A 15,541-nucleotide genomic window follows, 5' to 3' on the forward strand; every position below is an offset into this window, starting at 1 on the left:
CAGTCTGTACTGACTGTACGTGCCGGAGGGGGCGTATGTCAGTTGTTGAGAGGCGTCCTCAGTCAGCGGTGAAGGGTCGAATCAGTATAGAGGACGCCGATCAGGGTAATTGGACACGACTAGATTAGGGGGAAAAAAAATGAACCCAAGTGCAGCATGCTTGATCAAGGTAGAACAACACTACAGCTAAAAAGCTACAAACAAAAAGAGGACTTGACCAAAATAATAGAAACAAAGTAACAAACGAAAGACACAAGAACATTCACAGCCCTCAATGGAGAAAGTGGATAGAACAGGGATAGCGCAGAACTGAGAACAGCTGTCAAAATATGACAGGCTGCTCAAGCCATCTGCAACAGTTTAGTTTTCTGAAAGAGCGGAACAATATGGGACCCCCAAAACAAGCCAGGGACGCAATACACGAGCGGAACCAATAGCCCACCAAACTATCTGGATTTACAGGGGGCAATACGCACACATAGTCTCTGGCTGTACTGCAGACAGAAAAGAGATTGTAATTACACAACAGCAATGAGACCCATTTGTCCGTGCCTCTTTGAGCACATTCTGCCAATTCAATGCCAGCGCTACATCTTATAGCTGATGTTATGATGGTCTCAATTTCGTCTTTTTAATTAATCCGTGGCCAATGAGTCTAATCTGATTGGCACCATTAGATACGGCCTCTCTGCATTATGGGTTTTGTTGTTTCCCATGGAAACAAACCCATGTCTGTTCGCCATGGTTACAGAGCTCATCGGTGGCCCTCGAACCTCCATATTAAAATATTTCTTTGCCTTTCAGTCCAATTAAAAAAGTAATAAGAGGCTTCACGTTGCCGTCAGCGCAGCGACAGTGTAATATATTGATTTGGTTCTCTGAGACGAAGAGTATTGGCCTTGAAGCAAATCTCATCTGCATTATTTCTTTCATTATGTTTGGATGAACACCGTGCCCCAACACATTCTTTCGATACTCTAGTTCACTCGTGATAACTCTTTCTGATGGCTGAATCATTGGATCTTTTTTTTATTATTATTTTTTTTAATTGTCTATTTTTTCCCACTTTTATCCCCCCAACTTTTATCCCCATTCTAATCGTGTCCAATTACCCTGATTGTGTCCTCTATACTGATTCGACCCTTTTGCCGCTGACTGAGGACGCCACTCAACTGACTTGCGCCCCCTCCGGCACGCAATCAGTACAGCCTGCATTTTTCACCTGCACGAGCCGAGTTCAAACACCAAGAGACACTGTGCACGGAGCGTCACACCCCCCTCAATGTTATTCCTCAGCCCTGTGCAGGCGCCGTCAGTCAACCAGCAGGGGCCGCAGTTGTACCAGTTATGAGGACCTATGATCCGACTGTACCCCTAACCCTGAACAACAGCCAAACGTTGTTCATACTGCCGCCCAACCCAGTCGGAAAGGTAGAGCTGAGTTTCGATACGATGCATCCAGAAACCCAACTCTGGTGCGCTAGCGTACTTTACCGCTGCGCCACCTGAGCGGCTGAATCATTGGATCTTTATCTTTTCTAATAAGATGATGGTTTGGTCCTAAATAGTGATATTTCTAAAAACACAGAGAAGACCTGGGCTGCACAACCTGGGAATCGAACCCAGAACCTTCTTGCTGCGCAGCAACATATGTAAACATATGTGAATATGTAAACCTAAAACACAGCCAGTATATATAGTAAATCAAAACAGAAAATACCATCACATTAAAGTTACATACAGTGTATCACAAAAGTGAGTACACCCCTCACATTTCTGCAGATATTTAAGTATATCTTTTCATGGGACAACACTGACAAAATGACACTTTGACACAATGAAAAGTAGTCTGTGTGCAGCTTATATAACAGTGTAAATTTATTCTTCCCTCAAAATAACTCAATATACAGCCATTAATGTCTAAACCACCGGCAACAAAAGTGAGTACACCCCTTAGTGAAAGTTCCTGAAGTGTCAATATTTTGTGTGGCCACCATTATTTCCCAGAACTGCCTTAACTCTCCTGGGCATGGAGTTTACCAGAGCTTCACAGGTTGCCACTGGAATGCTTTTCCACTCCTCCATGACGACATCACGGAGCTGGCGGATATTCGAGACTTTGTGCTCCTCCACCTTCCGCTTGAGGATGCCCCAAAGATGTTCTATTGGGTTTAGGTCTGGAGACATGCTTGGCCAGTCCATCACCTTTACCCTCAGCCTCTTCAATAAAGCAGTGGTCGTCTTAGAGGTGTGTTTGGGGTCATTATCATGCTGGAACACTGCCCTGCGACCCAGTTTCCGGAGGGAGGGGATCATGCTCTGCTTAGTATTTCACAGTACATATTGGAGTTCATGTGTCCCTCAATGAAATGTAACTCCCCAACACCTGCTGCACTCATGCAGCCCCAGACCATGGCATTCCCACCACCATGCTTGACTGTAGGCATGACACACTTATCTTTGTACTCCTCACCTGATTGCCGCCACACATGCTTGAGACCATCTGAACCAAACAAATTAATCTTGGTCTCATCAGACCATAGGACATGGTTCCAGTAATCCATGTCCTTTGTTGACATGTCTTCAGCAAACTGTTTGCGGGCTTTCTTGTGTAGAGACTTCAGAAGAGGCTTCCTTCTGGGGTGACAGCCATGCAGACCAATTTGATGTAGTGTGCGGCGTATGGTCTGAGCACTGACCGGCTGACCCCCCACCTTTTCAATCTCTGCAGCAATGCTGACAGCACTCCTGCGCCTATCTTTCAAAAACAGCAGTTGGATGTGACGCTGAGCACGTGCACTCTGCTTCTTTGGACGACCAACGCGAGGTCTGTTCTGAGTGGACCCTGCTCTTTTAAAACGCTGGATGATCTTGTCCACTGTGCTGCAGCTCAGTTTCAGGGTGTTGGCAATCTTCTTGTAGCCTTGGCCATCTTCATGTAGCGCAACAATTCGTCTTTTAAGATCCTCAGAGAGTTCTTTGCCATGAGGTGCCATGTTGGAACTTTCAGTGACCAGTATGAGAGAGTGTGAGAGCTGTACTACTAAATTGAACACACCTGCTCCCTATGCACACCTGAGACCTAGTAACACTAACAAATCACATGACATTTTGGAGGGAAAATTACAAGCAGTGCTCAATTTGGACATTTAGGGGTGTAGTCTCTTAGGGGTGTACTCAATTTTGTTGCCGGTGGTTTAGACATTAATGGCTGTATATTGAGTTATTTTGAGGGAAGAATAAATTTACACTGTTATATAAGCTGCACACAGACTACTTTTCATTGTGTCAAAGTGTCATTTTGTCAGTGTTGTCCCATGAAAAGATATACTTAAATATCTGCAGAAATGTGAGGGGTGTACTCACTTTTGTGATACACTGTATGTTAATTATACCGTCGTGCCGTTAGCCCCCACCTGCCGGTGGACCCCCGGACAGTGTATCTAATCTTCTCTAGTTTGAGATGACTAGTGATTTCTGTAAACCACTGGCAATATGTAGGTGGAGCGGAGTCCTTCCATTTAAACAATATGGTGCCACTCTCTGGTGCCACACCAAACAGGGCAATAAACAGGGATGGGTCAATTACTCTCCCAAATATTTTAGAGAAAGTTTCAAAGATTGTACGCCAGAATACATGGAGCTTTGGACATGTCCAAAACATATGCAGTAGCGTGGCCGGGGCCTGTCTGCATCTGTCACATGCAGGATCTGTATGTCTAATCTTAGAGAGTCTGACCTTAGTCCAGTGTAGCTGATGTACAATCTTAAACTGAATGACCGCATGTCTTAGACATATGGATGAGGAGAAAATTCCCAGTATTATATTGTGCCAAACTTCTCCTGATATAGTTTGGTTGAAATCTGATTCCCATTTGCCTCTAAGAAGATCTTGTCAAGCAGGTCATAAATTGTACTTATAGCTCTCTTATTGGTGGGGTTACAGTAAAAACTGAGTCCAATAGAGCAGAGATGGGGACTCGAGTCTGTGACTCGTCCGAGTCGCACGTAAGTCGCACACACAGCGACTTCAGACTCGACTCTGACTCGTTTCAAATGACTCGGACTTGACTCGTGACTCGCAAAAAATGACTTGTGGACAACAAAAGTCGGCAACATAAGTTACGTGTGACAATATATATATATATATATATATATATATATATATATATATATATATATATATATATATATATATATATATATATACAGTGTATCACAAAAGTGAGTACACCCCTCACATTTCTGCAAATATTTGATTATATCTTTTCATGGGACAACACTATAGACATGAAACTTGGATATAACTTAGAGTAGTCAGTGTACAACTTGTATAGCAGTGTAGATTTACTGTCTTCTGAAAATAACTCAACACACAGCCATTAATGTCTAAATGGCTGGCAACATAAGTGAGTACACCCCACAGTGAACATGTCCAAATTGTGCCCAAAGTGTCAATATTTTGTGTGACCACCATTATTATCCAGCACTGCCTTAACCCTCCTGGGCATGGAATTCACCAGAGCTGCACAGGTTGCTACTGGAATCCTCTTCCACTCCTCCATGATGACATCACGGAGCTGGTGGATGTTAGACACCTTGAACTCCTCCACCTTCCACTTGAGGATGCGCCACAGGTGCTCAATTGGGTTTAGTCCATCACCTTTACCTTCAGCTTCCTCAGCAAGGCAGTTGTCATCTTGGAGTTGTGTTTGGGGTCGTTATCCTGTTGGAAAACTGCCATGAGGCCCAGTTTTCGAAGGGAGGGGATCATGCTCTGTTTCAGAATGTCACAGTACATGTTGGAATTCATGTTTCCCTCAATGAACTGCAGCTCCCCAGTGCCAGCAACACTCATGCAGCCCAAGACCATGATGCTACCACCACAATGCTTGACTGTAGGCAAGATACAGTTGTCTTGGTACTTCTCACCAGGGCGCCGCCACACATGCTGGACACCATCTGAGCCAAACAAGTTTATCTTGGTCTCGTCAGACCACAGGGCATTCCAGTAATCCATGTTCTTGGACTGCTTGTCTTCAGCAAACTGTTTGCGGGCTTTCTTGTGCGTCAGCTTCCTTCTGGGATGACGACCATGCAGACCGAGTTGATGCAGTGTGCGGCGTATGGTCTGAGCACTGACAGGCTGACCTCCCACGTCTTCAACCTCTGCAGCAATGCTGGCAGCACTCATGTGTCTATTTTTTAAAGCCAACCTCTGGATATGACGCCGAACACGTGGACTCAACTTCTTTGGTCGACCCTGGCGAAGCCTGTTCCGAGTGGAACCTGTCCTGGAAAACCGCTGTATGACCTTGGCCACCATGCTGTAGCTCAGTTTCAGGGTGTTAGCAATCTTCTTATAGCCCAGGCCATCTTTGTGGAGAGCAACAATTCTATTTCTCACATCCTCAGAGAGTTCTTTGCCATGAGGTGCCATGTTGAATATCCAGTGGCCAGTATGAGAGAATTGTACCCAAAACACCAAATTTAACAGCCCTGCTCCCCATTTACACCTGGGACCTTGACACATGACACCAGGGAGGGACAACGACACATTTGGGCACAATTTGGACATGTTCACTGTGGGGTGTACTCACTTATGTTGCCAGCTATTTAGACATTAATGGCTGTGTGTTGAGTTATTTTCAGAAGACAGTAAATCTACACTGCTATACAAGCTGTACACTGACTACTCTAAGTTATATCCAAGTTTCATGTCTATAGTGTTGTCCCATGAAAAGATATAATGAAATATTTGCAGAAATGTGAGGGGTGTACTCACTTTTGTGATACACTGTATATGATCCGACATCATTCTGATCGTGTCATTTTCTGCTTTCTAATAACGCTCTGGCCGTTTTAACCCCCAACACACTCAATGGGTGAATGTTCCAGCCAGCTTCCGGCGTAGTGATGAAGCGTCGCTCCCTACTCCCTACACAGTTTGAAGTTCACTTCATTTGAACATTTTCATTACCTTTGGATTGGAATCTCACTTAAAATGGTGGAATACCCTACGTAGTGCACTTCACAGGAACAACTAATGTGAATGGAACGCTCCAACAGAAATGGCGCTAATGATTGTAAGAACCGCTTTCTGAACCAATCAGACCTTCTGATTTAAATATTTAGTAAGAAATGCTGTTATTTGCATGTATTTAGTTTTCAGCATCACACAGATGATGTGTAATGAAACGCTTGATTGGCTTTCTAACGAGTTCGTGTTTTACTTCACAACCGGGAAAAGTTTGGAGGTTTTTAATTATAAGCACATTTACAAAATAACGGATTATATTCCTAATGGGACACACGCTTATAAATTTTATAGCATCTAGAAGAACATAAGCTAAGGTAAGCAGTAGTTATGGATTTTTTGCTGTGTTTTGGATTTTGGCCGCTGTGCCGTGATTTTCAATGAAAACAAAACATCAGTTTAAGCTTTTAACTGGTACCTAGGAAAGTAAAGGCACTAAGTTAAACGGCAAAATACAGTCGCTAATCTGTTGTTGTTTTTTATCTGAACTTACATATTATTTTATTTCTACACTACATTTCCAATATAGGTTATTATATTGACTCGTGACTTGACTCGGACTCTAGTCTAAAGACTCGTGACTCAACTTGGACTCGTATTTTGTGACTTGTGAACATCTCTGCAATAGAGTAGTGGGAGGGCGTGCTGGAAAGCAGTCCGAGCTGGAAGCTACAAAGTTTCAAAGCTGTAAATATCTGTAAAAATGTGGTCTTGTGATATTACATTTTTGTACTAATTGATCAAATGAGACAAAGTTATCGTCAAGAATCTGGATTCTTTCTGTGTAGAGTTTGCATGTTGAGTGAGGTGAATTGAAGATACAAAATTGTCCATGACCGTATTTGACATTAAAGACTTGAACTGATGTATTTTGTGTAACCAGTAATTACCTGTCCTGTCGTGAATGTAACCAACAGTCTCCTTGTTTTCTAGTACTAGCATGTCTGTACACCTAGGTAAGGAACTAGGTCTGTCAAGTTTAGCATGTACTTATCTGAAATTTGCCCCTGCCGGTAACATTGTGTGCTACAGTCTGGGTACCACACGTTCCCTTAAAAAACAGCAGGACAACAAGTCTAAGATTTCTAACACCCCAGACTGTGTGGCCTGTTTTCTGTCACTGTAACCTGAGCATCTTCACCTACTTCGCCTACCTGTTATTTTTCCAAGTGTCTCTCTTTATCAAAAATAGGAACAAGTCATGTTCAATTTCTTCTTTGATTCAGCTCAGTGAGATATAATGAGAAGTGATTATACACTGATTTCATATCGCAAATCTATCTATAAAGTTCTACCTTAATAGATGGTCTAGAGTTTACTAAAATTAGCACAGAGATGAATTAGCAAATTGGCAAACACACTTAAAATTAAAGTGTAGAAACCAAGATGATTGGCTTTTTTCTTTATACGCTAATGTTAGTGCTTTAAAGTAACCTGCCAGCCACCTAATATGCTGTCAAAACAGCTCTGACCTGCAAAGATGGTATCTGATACCAGAACATTACCAGCAGGTTTTTTACACCGATCAGCCATAACAATAAAGCCACCTCCTTGTTTCTACACTCACTGTCTATTTTATCAGCTCCACTTACCATATAGAAGCACTTTGTAGTTCTACAATTACTGAGTGTAGTCCATCTGTTTCTCTGCATGCTTTGTTAGCCCCCTTTCACCCTGTTCTTCAATGGTCAGGACTCTCCCAGGACCACTACAGAGCAGGTATTATTTGGGTGGTGGATCATTCTCAGCACTGCAGTGACACTGACATGGTGGTGGTGTGTTAGTGTGTGTTGTGCTGGTATGAGTGGATCAGACACAGCAGCGCTGCTGGAGTTTTTAAACACCTTACTGTCACTGCTGGATTGAGAATAATCCACCAACCAAAAATATCCAGCCAACAGCGCCCCGTGGGCAAGCGTCCTGTGACCACTGATGAAGGTCTAGAAGATGACCAACTCAAACAGCAGCAATAGATGAGCGATCGTCTCTGACTTTACATCTACAAGGTGGACCAACTAGGTAGGAGTGTCTAATAGAGTGGACAGTGAGTGGACACAGTATTTAAAAACTCACACCAGCACAACATACACTAACACACCCCCACCATGTCAGTGTCACTGCAGTGCTGAGAATGACCCACCACCCAAATAATACCTGCTCTGTGGTGGTCCTGACCATTGAAGAACAGGGTGAAAGCAGGCTAAAAAAGTATGTAGAGATAGAAATAGATGGACTACAGTCAGTAATTGTAGAACTACAAAGTGCTCCTATATGGTAAGTGGAGCTGATAAAATGGACAGTAAGTGTAGAAACAAGGAGGTGGTTTTAATGTTATGGCTGATAGGTGTATCTTTTGTACATTGTGAGTTGGATCGTCCTGCAAAGCGACCCATCCTCAATAATTAAGAAGGTGTCCACATTCTTATGGCCATATAGTATCTCTTTTTTCCCAGATGTCTTATGTCCTACTGTACTGTTTCTCTTCTTTCTGTAGATGCAGATAGACAGGATGCCATAAATCTATTTCTTCAGGTCTACCAGCCCTCTGAGTCCAAGCAACACCTGTGGGAACTGCCTACTGACTTCTACCTCCACCAGAGCAACACCGTGGCCCTTCCCCTAGAGAGGCGCAGGTGTGTATGTGTGTGTATGTGTGTGTCAAATCCATAGTCAGGTGGCATATAGACTGGTACACCAGCCCACCATTGCAGAGACCCAGACTCAAGTCTCATTTATGTCAAGGGTCGTGGTCAGCACAATTGACACCAATTGGCCATGTCGAATGGAGGGAAGGTTCTTCTTGGCATAGTGCCTCTTGACCACCCACTATGGCCAGTTTTACCAATATAATAGATAGATTAACACACCATGTGTTTCTAATAAAGAGGCCAGTAAACAGTATAAACCATATTAACCGTAGACCGTAAAAATCCCAACAATACTGCTGCACCTGATACTCATATCAGTACAACACACTACCATGCCATTGCAGTGCTAAGAATAGTTCACAGCCCAAGTATCATCTGGTCAAATGGAGTACAGAAGAGTGGAAAGTGTACAAATCAACAGATGGGCTACAGTCACTAATTGTATACTCACAAATTACGATGAGTCTCAGAGAAGAAACATCAAGCGCTTGAGAAGAAACCCAAATGCTCACCAGAGAGCCAGACAGGGGAACTCACTGTACTCCATGCGATCACTCTGGAGGAAACCAAAGAATGCTTGAATGCAGCTCTGCCAGGTACTCCATCCACCAATGACTTACAATGCAATTAGCAGGAAACATAAAGAACACAGGGACAGCCTTGGCGAAGAAACCAAAGAGCGCTTGAGTGCAACTCTGCCAGCTACTCCATCCACCAGTGAGTTGCAACCCAAATGCCGACTAGACAACCAGATGGGGAACCAACTGTACACCATGCGATCACCAGGAAACAAGGAGAAGAAACCGTAGAACACCAGGTACTTTGGCCACCAGCAAGTTTCCGCCTAAATGGGCCAGTGATAGCTCAGTGGTTAAGGTACTGGACTAGTAAACAGAAAGTTGCCGGTTCAAGCCCCACTTCCACCAACCAAGTTACCACTGTTGGGTCCCTGAGCAAGGCCCCTCAGTTGCTCATTGTGTAAGTCGCTTTGGATAAGAGCGTCTGCTAAATGCTGAAAATGTAAATGTAAATGCTCACCAGAGAGTCAGACAGAGGAACCCACTGCACACTGCACTTACCAGGAAGCATAAACAACACAGGGACAGCCTTGGAGAATAAACCAAAGAGCGTTTGAATGCAACTTTGCCTGGTACTCCATCCACCAGTGAGATTTCAACCTAAATGCTCACCAAAGAGCCAAACAGAGAAACTTCTTGTACTCCATGTCATCACAAGAACAAGAACCTATAGAGCGTTTGAGTGCAACTCCTCCAGCTACTCGATCCACCAGTAAGTTACAACCCAAACGTTCACTGAGCGAACCAGACGGGGAACCAACTGTACTCCATGTGATCATCAGGCAACAAGAAAAAGAAACCCTCTTGCAACTCCACCAGGTACTTCATCCACCAGTGAGTTACAACCCAAATGCTCACCAAAGAGCCAAACAGGGGAACTTACTGTACTCCATGTGATCATCAGGAAACAACAAGAAGAAGAAACTATAGAGCATTTGAGTGCAACTCCTCCAGCTACTCGATCCACCAGTGAGTTACAACCCAAACGCTTACCAGAGAGCCAAACAGGGGAACCCATTGTACTCCATGCGTTCACCAGGAAACAAGGAGAAGAAACCAAAGAGCACTTTAGTGCACCTCCGCCAGGTACTCTGTCTACCAGTGAGTTACAACCCAAATGCTCACCAAAGAGCCAGACAGGGAAACCCACAGCACTCTGTGCAATTATTGGGAAACATGGAGAACATAGAAACAGCCTTGGAAAAGAAACCAAAGAACGCTTGAATGCAACACTGCCAGGTACTCTATCCACCAATGACTTACAGTGCAATTAGTAGGAAACATAAAGAACACAGGGACAGCCTTGGAGAAGAAACCAAAGAGTGCTTGGATGCAACTCTGCCAGCTACTCCATCCACCAGTGAGTTACAACCCAAACGCTAACTAGAGAACCAGACGGGGAACCAACTGTAGTCCATGTGATCACCAGGAAACAGGGAGAAAAAACCATAGAGCACTTGAGTGCCACTGTGCCAGGTACTCCATCCACCAGTGAGCTACAACCCAAACGTTCACTGAGCGAACCAGACGGGGAACCAACTGTACTCCATGCGATCACCAGGAAACAAGGAGAAGAAACCATAGAGCGCTTGAGAGCAACTCTGCCAGGTACTCCATCCACCAGTGAGCTGCAACCCAAACGCTCACTAGAGAACCAAACGGGGAACCAACTGTACTCCATGCGATCACCAGGCAACAAGAAGAAGAAACCCTCTTGCAACAAGAAGAAGAAACCCTCTTGCAACTCCGCCAGGTACTCCATCCACCAGTGAGTTACAACCCAAATGCTCACCAAAGAGCCAAACAGGGGAACTTACTGTACTCCATGTGATCATCAGGAAACCATCATCAAGAAACCATAGAGCATTTGAGTGCAACTCCTCCAGCTACTCGATCCACCAGTGAGTTACAACCAAACGCTTACCAGAGAGTCAGACAGGGGAACCCACTTCACTTATGGGGAAACATGGAGAACATAGAAACAGCCTTGAAAAGAAACCAAAGAACGCTTGAATGCAACTCTGACAGCTACTCCATCCACCAGTGACAAGCTTAAAGAACACAGTGACAGACTTGAAGAAGAAACCAAAGAGTGTTTGAGAGCAACATACATTACCCCAGCTACTCCATCCACCGGCGAGTTACAACCCAAACTTTTACCATGGAACCAGACCAGAGAACCTAGCAAACTAGTTAATTCTCTGTATGAATCTGTCGCTAAATGGAAAATTGAGAATTAGGTTCAAAAAATTTCTTTTTTTTACTACAGGTACATGTTCTATTTCTCTGGATTTATCATTGTAGTGTCACACACATTTAATTAAACATATAATTGGTTAGGATCTATGCATTTCTCTTATGCAATTTTGTAATTTTATTCTATTTCTCATCCTTGAATGTTCATGATTCAAGCTATGAAAGAGAAGACTCCCTGACCCACATCCATTTCTTTAGCGAGACCGTGATTGACTTCATTGGCCACGTTGCTCAAGAAGCTGGCTTAATGAATGTATTGTGCCTGAAGTGTCTTATTGAGCAAACTCCAAACTGTTGGGTCAGCTATTGTTAAGGAAAATAGAACATAACCTAGTTCCTGTCACAAAGTCACAAACTATGCCTTTGTAAATATGTACAGAAAATGATTACTACAAATGAAATAACAGCCATTTTTTCTCCGTCACATTGTTAGTGCCCGGAATGTGGAGTTAAACATTGTACAATTACATGTAAAATGTAATGAAGTCATGACAATGTTGCATTGTTTTTTGTTTTATTCACAGCTACACTTTTTGGTGGACGGAGGGAGTGCTGTCCTACCTTCCTGTTCCTTTTGATGAAGGTATTTCTTCAGAATTTTTAAAGGCAAAATAAAGAACGCCTTTATGTGTCATATATAGACCGATCAGCCATAACATTAAAACCACCTCCTTGTTTCTACACTCACTGTCCATTTTATCAGCTCCACTTACCATATAAAAGCACTTTGTAGTTCTACAATTATTGACTGTACTCCATCTATTTCTCTACATACCTTTTTAGCCTGATTTTACCCTGTTCTTTAATGGTCAGGACCTCCACAGGACCACCACAGAGCAGGTATTATTTAGGCGGTTGATCATTCTCAGCACTGCAGTGACACTGACATGTGCTGGTATGAGTGGATAAGACACAGCAGTGCTGCTGGAGTTTTTAAATACCGTGTCCACTCACTGTCCTACGCTCCTACCTAGTTGGTCCACCTTGTAGATATAAAGTCAGAGACGATCGCTCATCTATTGCTGCTGTTTGAGTTGGTCATCTTCTAGACCTTCATCAGTGCTCACTGTTACATTTACATTTTCGGCATATATCCGACTTACAGTACTGTGACAGTATACAGTCTAAGTTAAGGGGTTAAGGGCCTTGCTCAAGGGCCCAACAGTGGAAACCTGGCAGTGGTGAGGCCTGAACCGGCAACCTTCTGGTTACTAGGCCATTACCTTAACCACTAGGCTACCATTGCCCTTGGCTGTTGGCTGGATGTTTTTGATTGGTGGACTATTCTCAGTCCAGCAGTGATATTGAGGTGTTTAAACTCCATCAGTGTTGCTGTGTCTTATCCACTCATACCAGCACAACACACACTAACACACCACCACCATGTCAGTGTCACTGCAGTGCTGAGAATGATCCACCACCCAAATAATACCTGCTCTGTAGTGGTCCTGGGAGAGTTCTGACCATTAAGGAACAGTATGAAAGGGGGCTAACAAAGCATGCAGAGAAACAGATGGACTACAGTCAGTAATTGTAGAACTACAAAGTGCTCCTATAAGGTAAGTGGAGCTGATAAAATGGACAGTGAGTGTAGAAACAAGGAGGTGTATACAAAGACATGTGTACAGTACAGTAAAATTCAGAGTCAGCTATTGTATGGCGCCCCAAGAGCAGACAGGGTTTAAAGCCTTGCTCAAGGGCCCAAAAGTGGCTGCATAGCAACCTTTCGATTCATAGCCCAAAGCTCTAATCTAAAGAGTAAAGAAAGGAAACCTAAAATAAACCGGGCTTGGATAAATTCACCCAACCAACTTGCACACTCAGTTCTCAGCATTGGTCCAAACATGGTTCCAGCTGGGTTCCCAGTAAAAGATAAAGAGTGTCGGCATCTAAACATGCAGAAAGCATTATGGTTTTAAGAAAAAGCACGTTGCCAACAGAGGAGCTTGCAAATCTGTGAGGAAGAAACCATGATACAAATACTAACGTAAATTGTCTGCGCCTCCATGCCCCATTTGCTAGCCATAAATGGCAAGGCAGGTTAACATGACTCTGTAACTGTAGTCCCAAACCGATCTCCACAGCTGGTGGGCCCATTACAAATACACATAAATGATAGATTAAATTTTTTCTTTTCGGTTTCAGTTTCTTGTGAGAAGAATAGGACGAAGGTGGCGGTGAAACGGGTGAATCGGTACGAGGAAAGAACAGACACGTACACCGAGTTCTTCAAGCCATATGAGCTCACCTCGTTTGACGACACATTCTGCATTGCCATGACCAATTCTGCAAGGTCAGTTTATTTGTGAATGCTGTGTTTGTCTTTTTATTACAACTTTTTCATGTCATTTTGGGATCTGGCAGGTATTAAAGGGCACACAGTGTATGGCCAAAAGTATGTGGACACTCCTCTGAATTACTAAGTTCTACTTACTAGCAGTTTTATTTAATCGAATATTTTAAGTAAATGATATGCAACTTTGGGGCCAGGTGCTTTCCTGTTCACAAACATGCCATATTAAAGCACCTGGGTTTAGAATTGGTTGTCCAACAAGACCATGGTCAGATGTCCATATACTTTTGTTCTAACGTCCAATGGTAGTTTGCTGACTGTTCCTGATTTTGTACTTTTTCTTTGTCTTTTGCTTAGAGAGTTCATGCCAAAGAGTGTAGGATTGGATCCCAGCCCTTTCACAGTGCGTAAACCTGAAGAGACCGGCAAGTCCGTACTGGGGTAAGAACAGACTTTATATACTGTTTACTAAATACTGCACTACTATATACTGTATACTGCACTCAGTATATACTGTATACTACATACTGCACTCAGTATATACTGTGTACTACATATTGCACTCAGTATATACTGTATACTACATACTGCACTCAGTATATACTGTATACTACATACTGCACTCAGTATATACTGTATACTACATACTGCACTCAGTATATACTGTATACTACACTCAGTATATACTGTATACTACATTCTGCACTCAGTATATACTGTGTACTACATATTGCACTCAGTATATACTGTATACTACATACTGCACTCAGTATATACTGTATACTACATACTGCACTCAGTATATACTGTGTACTACATATTGCACTCAGTATATACTGTATACTACATATTGCACTCAGTATATACTGTATACTACATACTGCACTCAGTATATACTGTATACTACATACTGCACTCAGTATATACTGTATACTACATACTGCACTCAGTATATACTGTATACTACACTCAGTATATACTGTATACTACATTCTGCACTCAGTATATACTATATACTACATTCTGCACTCAGTATATACTGTAGTATGTAATAGGCTAATTCAAACACAGCCTTTGCCTCACTTACCCTTTGTCCTAAAACCCACCATAACATATTCTTTCTTTGTTAGGGCTCAGGTGGTGCTGCAGTTTAATATATTAGCCCACCACTGTCAAGACCCAGCCATCTCCAGTCTGAGTTTTAATAGTGCCACCAGTCCTGTCGAGTACTTAAAAGACACAGTAGGTCATGTCTGACGAAGGAAAGGCTGGATAGGTAAAATGTTTCGCCTCTGCAACAGCAACTGTCTAGTAAAGGCGTCGACAAAGGCAATAAGACTGTAGCATGGTCCTATATACATTCTCTCAGATTTTCCAACTTGGAGCCATCTCTAAGCAACATCAGGTGCCGAGGAAATGTTTCCAGATGGTCAGATGACAGTAATAGACCAATGACATCAGCGTGTCTGTATCATGATGAGCCGAAACATTAGGACCACGTGTCTAATATGCTGTAAAAACAGCTCTCACTTGCTGAGACATAGACTTCTCCAAACATTCAAGTCCTGAGTACTGTAATATCTGGTACAGGAGTGGATCTTACAGTGGACCCTCTTTACAGCGGGTAAGCAGTGCACCTGTGCCCAGTGTCTACATGATATTGTGGACACAACATATCATGGACACTTTGACTGACCCGCCACTATGTTGCCCTGTACACTACAGGGTT

The 15,541-nt window shown here is 43.1% G+C and overlaps 1 protein-coding gene across 1 annotated transcript in view; it reads left to right on the forward strand.

Moving 5' to 3' along the window:
* The window catches only part of fig4a (FIG4 phosphoinositide 5-phosphatase a), a 116,428-nt gene that overhangs the window by 71,615 nt on the left and 29,272 nt on the right, over positions 1 to 15,541 (forward strand). The window contains exons 17-20 of the mRNA XM_063001933.1: positions 8,532 to 8,670; positions 12,044 to 12,102; positions 13,665 to 13,812; positions 14,170 to 14,253. Of these exons, the coding sequence (XP_062858003.1) occupies positions 8,532 to 8,670; positions 12,044 to 12,102; positions 13,665 to 13,812; positions 14,170 to 14,253 (430 nt within the window). The remainder of the gene's footprint in view (positions 1 to 8,531; positions 8,671 to 12,043; positions 12,103 to 13,664; positions 13,813 to 14,169; positions 14,254 to 15,541) is intronic.

Source organism: Trichomycterus rosablanca, chromosome 9, assembly GCF_030014385.1.
Source record: "Trichomycterus rosablanca isolate fTriRos1 chromosome 9, fTriRos1.hap1, whole genome shotgun sequence".
NCBI lineage: Eukaryota > Metazoa > Chordata > Actinopteri > Siluriformes > Trichomycteridae > Trichomycterus > Trichomycterus rosablanca.